General features: G+C 50.1%; 1 protein-coding gene across 2 annotated transcripts in view; it reads right to left on the reverse strand.

The window, feature by feature from the left end:
- The window catches only part of CMTM4 (CKLF like MARVEL transmembrane domain containing 4), an 81,315-nt gene extending 74,716 nt beyond the window's left edge, over nt 1-6,599 (reverse strand). For both annotated transcript variants that reach the window (XM_077984128.1, XM_015126334.3), the window contains exon 1: nt 6,165-6,599. In XM_077984128.1, coding sequence (XP_077840254.1) covers nt 6,165-6,350 — 186 coding nt within the window. In that variant the 5' untranslated portion in view covers nt 6,351-6,599. The remainder of the gene's footprint in view (nt 1-6,164) is intronic.
- Between the last annotated feature and the right edge of the window lie 27 nt (nt 6,600-6,626).

A 6,626-nucleotide genomic window follows, 5' to 3' on the forward strand; every position in this document is an offset into this window, starting at 1 on the left:
ACAGCAACCAGCCAGGGATTCTGCTCACTGGCTTGAGATTAAAAAACTAACAAGGTTTCCATCAAATAAAAGATATGCCATTACCCACCCCTGAAGTGCAAATACTCACATTTGTTTTTGAGTTACATAGGAAAGCAACTATCAAACATTAACCTCTTAATTCTTACAATTCCTAAAATGCTCAATCAGTCATTACCACCCATACTGTACAAATGAGGAACCCTGATGTGATGAGACTAAGAGGCATCAAAATCAGCAGAGCTAAAATTTGCATTTAAACATTTCCAGGTCAGGCGCAGTCACTCACACTTGTAATCCCAGCACTTTGGGAGACCAAAACAGTAGGATTGCTTGAGCCCAGGAGTTCGAGATTAGCCTATAGTTTGAGGCAACATAGCAAGACCTCCTCTCTACAAAAATTTAAAAAATTAGCAGCGCGTGGTGGCGCATGCCTGTAGTCCTGGCCATTCAGGAAGCTGAGGCAGGAGGCTCCCTTGAGCCCAGAAGTTCGAAGTTACAGTGAGCTATGATCATGCCACTGCATTCCAGCCTGAGTGGCAGAACAAAAAAATCTGTCTTTAAAAAAAAAATTCCTATTACCCATCTTTTGTTATTAAAAAGTCCTACACACGGCCGGGCGCGGTGGCTCAAGCCTGTAATCCCAGCACTTCGGGAGGCCGAGACGGGCGGATCACGAGGTCAGGAGATTGAGACCATCCTGGCTAACACGGTGAAATCCTGTCTCTACTAAAAAATACAAAAAATTAGCAGGGCGCAGTGGCGGGCACCTGTAGTCCCAGCTACTCCGGAGGCTGAGGCAGGAGAATGGCGTAAACCCAGCAGGCAGAGCTTGCAGTGAGCTGAGATCCAGCCACTGCACTCCAGCCTGGACGACAGAGCCAGACTCCGTCTCAAAAAAAAAAAAAAAAAAAAAAAGTCCTACACAAATATATAGTCAGAAAGTCATCTAGGCATGGGAAGGGCTCAAGAAAGGGATGTGGATCAAGTGTGGTGGCTCACGCCTGTAATCCCAGTTTGCGACCAACCTGGGCAACATATAATGAGACCCTGTCTCTATTCATTTAAAAAAAAAAAAGAATTCACACAAGGAGGAAGAAGATAATTTAAATCAGTTCATTCTCCCCAACTAAGAGATACGTACAGGTTTCATTTTGAAAAGATATAGGACAAGGTAAGTGACTCATGCCTGTAATCTCAGCACTTTGAGAAGCTGAAGAGGGAGGGCTGCTTGAGCTCACGAGTTCGAAATCAACCTCGGCAACATAGGGAGACCCTATCTCTACAAAAAATTTAAAAATGAGCCAGGCATAGTGGCACACACCTGTAGTCCCAGCTAGTTGGAGGGCTGAGGTGGAAGGATCGCTTGAGCCCAGGAGGTCGAGGTTGCATTAAGCTATGACTGTACCACTGCACTCCAGCCTGGGCACAGAGCAGGACCTTGTCTCAAAAAGAAAAAGAAAAAAAGAATCTATGCAACTGCACAGTTTAATTTTTTCGTAATGTTTCAGATTAGCTTTACTATCAAATCACATTCCATTAAAAATACCAATTTAACTTAAATCATAAGGAATTAAACTATCTTTATTTCAAATATATAATTCTGTTTTTTGGTGATATTTTCACAAAGTTTCTTTAGAGACAGGCATTGTTAGCACTATGACAGCTAACATTTATTGAACATCAATTAGATGCCTGATACGGTAGGTACTAACTTACACATATTTCATTTTCTTAATCCTTTGAGGGAGGTATTGGCAGGCTCATTCTACAGAAAAATCTCAGCCTTAAGGTTGACTATTTATCGAAAGCTGGTTGCTAGCACCTGTGTGAGGTTTGTTTTTGGTTTTTGAGATGGAGTCTTGCTCTGTCACCCAGGCTGGAGTGCAATGACATGATCTCAGCTCACTGCAACCTCTGCCTCCCAGATTCAAGCGCTTCTCCTGCCTCAGCCTCTGGAGTACCTGGGATTACAGGCACCCGCTACTATGCCCGGCTAATATTTTTGTATTTTTGGAGAGACGGGGTTTCACCGTGGTGTCCAAGCTAGTCTTGAACTCCTGACCTCAAGTGATCCAGCCACCTCGGAATCCCAAAGTGCTGAGATTACAGGCGTGAGCCCGGCCTGTTGCAAGGTTTTTTAATACTGAAAGGATATAGAAAGGTAAGTCTCAAACTTTAACGTACACATGGATCACCTGGGGAATCTTGTTTAAATGCAGGTGACTCCGAAGTTCTGGGGTGTGGCCACTGATTCTGCATTTCTAACAAGCCCTGAGGTGATGGCAATGCTGCTGGCCGAAGGCCAAACTTGGAATAGCAAGGATCTACAGGTTGCAATAGGCCACAAAAAACACCACAAAAAAGTCTACAGCCCAACACGGGGGCTCACACCTGTAACCCCAACCAACACTTTGGGAGACCAAGGTGGGCAGATGACTTGAGGTTGGGAGTTCAAGACCAGCCTGGCCAATATGGGGAAACCCTGTCTCTACTAAAAATTACAAAACTTAGCCGGGCGTGATAGCGGGTGCCTGTAATCTCAGCTACCCGGGAGGCTGAGGCAGGAGAATCACTTGAACCCAGGAGGTGGAGGCTGCAGTAAGCCAAGATCATGCCACTGCACTGCAGCCTGGGCAACAGAGCAAGACCCCATCTAAAAAAAATTTAAAAATCTAAAAAAACTAAATTTATGGTCGGTTGCAGTGGCTCATGCCTATAATCCCAGCACTTTGGGAGGCTGAGGCAGGTGGATCACCTGAGGTCAGAAGTTCGAGACCAGCCTGGCCAATATGGCGAAACCCCATCTCCACTAAAAATACAAAAATTAGCCAGGCGTGGTGGCAGGCGCCAGTAATCCCAGCTACTAGGGAGGCTGAGGCTGGAGAACTGCTTGAACGCAGGAGGCAGAGGTTGCGGTGAGCCGAGATGGAGCCATTGCACTACAGCCTGGGCATCAAGAGCGAAAGTCCGTCTCAAAGAAAAAAAAAAAACGCACACACACAACTAAATTTATTTTTAGACATGGGATCTTGCTATGTTGCCCAAGCTGGAGCACAGTGGCTACTCCCAGGCACCATAATGGTTCCCTGTGACCTTGAACTCTTAGGCTCAAGCAATCCCCCCACCTTAGCTTCCTGGGTTTTAAAAGTCAAATTTTTCTCAAAACCACAGAGTTAGAACTTACTTATATTTCTTGATGGATTCTGAGTTTTGTAACATCTCAGAAGTATCTTCATAATGACTTCTTATTTTCTTTTCCAGTTTAAATTTAGAGTCCAATTTCTTGGAGTTTTGTGGGATTTTTATCAAGGCTGGGAAGCCAACTACACCAAAACCATTTCAAGTTGCCATACCCTTGAAGCGGGTCCTTTTCCTTTACTCGCCCACACATATCCTCTCAGGGTTTAAGTTCTAGAGATTAACAACAGAGTTAGGTGAGATTTTGGGGGCTAGGCCCAAAAGTTCTTCCAGATGAAAAGTACAATTCTAGGCCAGGCATGGTGGCTCACATCTGTAATCCAGGCACACTGGGAGGCCGAGGCAGGCAAATCACCTAAGCTCAGGAGTTTAAGACCAGCCTGGGCAACATAGTGAAACCCTGTCTCTACCAAAGATACAAAAAATTAGCTGGGCATGGTGGTGTGCGTCTGTGGTCCCAGCTACTTGGGAGATTGAGGTGGGTGGGTCTCTTGAGCCCAGGTGGCGGAAGTTGCAGTGAGCCAAGATTGTGCCACTGCACTCCAGCCTGGGTAACAGACCCAGTGTCAAAAAAAAAAAAAAAGAAAGAAAGAAAGAAAGAGTGAGAAGAGAGAAAGAGAGAGGGAGAGAGAGAAGAGAAGAGAAGAGAAGAGAAGAGAAGAGAAGAGAAGAGAAGAGAAGAGAAGAGAAGAGAAGAGAAGGAAAGAAGAAAAGAACAACGCTACAACAAAACAATACTTTACCAAAAGGTAATGATAAATGACACCGGCTTCCATCCCTCGACTTAGGTGACAAAGTCCCAGCAATGCAGTAATAACTAACAGTCTACAAACTGGATTTCAGTTATTTTACTAGATTCTTTTAGGGGCAAGTTCTATTTACTTTCAAAATCCCACAGCGCAAACAAAGCAAGGTATTCGACCAAGCCCTGCTCTTTTCTTATTCGTTTCTAATTACCCGTACGGGCTATTGTGCCCATACTCAAACACTGGCTAGCTGCCTCTTTTAAAAGGCAATTGCAGGCCAGGTGTGATGGCTCATGCTTGTAATCCCAGCACTTTGGGAGGCCGAGGTGGGTGGATCATGAGGTAAGGAGTTTGAGACCAGCCTGGCCAACACAGTGAAACCCCGTCTCTACTAAAATTACAAAAATTAGCTGGGCGTGGTGGTGGGCCCCTGTAATCCCAGCTACACGGGAGGCTGAGGCAGGAGAATCGCTTGAACCCCGGAGGCGGAAGTTGCAGTGAAATGAGACTGTGCCACTGCACTCCAGCCTGGGCGACAGAGCTAGACTCCGTCTCAAAAAAAAAAAAAAAAAGAAAAAAGGCAATTGCACACCTCCCTTCACCTCCTACATTCTCTTTGCTAACAGCAATGCCAAACTGCAAAACCAATTCATCTTTGAAAACATTCCAGTTTACCAAATAAGATAAATTTAAAATTCTGAAGAGACAGATAATCTGATCCATTTTTCTTTCCATAAAGCCCTTCAAAAATACCCTCCGGCAGTCAGCAGAACAAGCCTTTCACCCAAGAGAGACATAAAACAGCCTATGATTCTGTAATTTACAAACACCAGGACATTTATTTAAAGGGTATCCACACATTATATTATTCCCAAGGAATGCTTATGCACTCAAGTAGGAACAGGAGGACCAGGCCTGGCGCGGTGGCTCATGCCTGTAATCCCAGCACTTTGGGAAACCAAGGAGGGGTGATCGCTTGAGTCCAGTAGTTGGAGACCAGTTTGGGTAACATGGTGAAACCCCATCTCTACCAAAAATACAAAAATTAACCGGGCATGGTGGAACGTGCTTGTAGTCCCAGCTACTCGGGAAGCTGAGGTGAGAAGATCACTTGAGCCTGAGAGGTCGAACCTGCAGTGAGCCACGATCGCACCACTGCACTCCACCCTGGGCGACAGAGACCCGGTCTCAAAAAAGAGAGAGAGAGAATGAACAAGAACAAGGCTTCTCTGGCTATGAGACGTCTATAAAGTTTTGAGGCTGGTGGCCTCAGAAGAAGGCCTACCTGTGACAGGGAATGTTGGGGGGGGCACACAGGTTTTTCTGAATTAGAGCATGCCCTGTCCACAACAGAACTAAGCAACTGCCGGGAGAGGCATGTTACAAAACCACAAAGCAGGAACAGAGCTGAGAGGCCCCTGCCCAGAACACCCTGGAAGCCAAAACATAGGACCCTGAGAAATTAGCTCCACTACAGACAAGTCCAACAGAAAGTTCTCTGTTTCTGCTACCTCCAAAACTGGCTGCCCTCCCAGATTTAACTCTGGGTACCAATTGGGCAGTGCCAGCCACCGTGCTGGGCGGTGGATTCCGGGATGCCGAGTCTGTCTTCTTGGTTAGAAGGACAAAAACCTCTGCAGTGTAGAGATTGTGGGCAGACCTAGGCTCCCCCACGGCATCAGGGCTACCTGCCTCCATCCAACAAATACTTACTAAGCGCCTACCATATACGCCTGGCACCCAGCTAGAAATCAAGGGGGAACCAAGCCACAGTCCCTCGTCTCCGCAGGCAGAAACAGACGAGCACCTTCTGGAGGTTGTGCGGGCCGGGAAAACCTGCCACAGGTTGCTAAGACCAGCCGTACCCAGGAGACAGCAGGATTCCCAGCAGCACCCAGCCCAGTAACGCCACCGACTCCCGCGAGCGAGGGCGGAACGGACAGGTAGGCCCGAGGGCAGGTGCTCAGGTAGGAGGCGCACACCTGAGGCTGCCGGCCTGGGAAGGACAGGCTCTGGCCGAGGGCGGGGTCCCTAGAGGAGGCTGCAGAGTGGCACCGGGACCCCGCGAGGGAGAGGGGGCGCGAGGAGCGGGCTCCGGCCCCGGCAAGCTGGTACGCGGCGGAGGCCCCGCAGCGGGGCGGGGAGGGAGGCGTGCGGCTAGGCCGCCCTCTGGCACCTGGGGCCCCGCCCGGCACCTACCACTTGGGCGACCTTGAGGCGGCCGAGCGCGCCGCGCAGGTAGTCGGGGTCGCAGCGCAGGCCAGCCAGCCCGCGGCGCTGGCTCACCGGCTCGGTGGTGGGCTGGTACGGGCTGCTGGCGCCCGAGATCATGGAGGTGCTCGAGGCCTCGCCCTCGAAGCCGTCCAGCTCCTCGCCGCTCCGCATGCTGCCGCCCGGCCCGGGCCGCCTCGCGCGGCAGGCTCCCGGCGCCAGGAGCGGGCGGGCTCAGCGGGGCCGCCGCATCGCCGCCGCCGCCGCCGCCCGACTGACCGCCCGCGGCCCGCCCGCCGCCGCCGCCGCCGCCGCCGCCTCTCGCCCGCCGCCCCTCGCCCGCCGCCCCTCGCCCGCCGCCCGGCTGCGGCTGCGGCTCGGTCCGCTCGGGCTCGGCTCCCGCCGCCTCGGCAGCGGAAAGGGAGGGAGGCGGGAGCCAGGAGAGAGAAG

Source organism: Macaca mulatta, chromosome 20 (assembly GCF_049350105.2).
Source record: "Macaca mulatta isolate MMU2019108-1 chromosome 20, T2T-MMU8v2.0, whole genome shotgun sequence".
In the NCBI taxonomy this organism is placed as follows: domain Eukaryota; kingdom Metazoa; phylum Chordata; class Mammalia; order Primates; family Cercopithecidae; genus Macaca; species Macaca mulatta.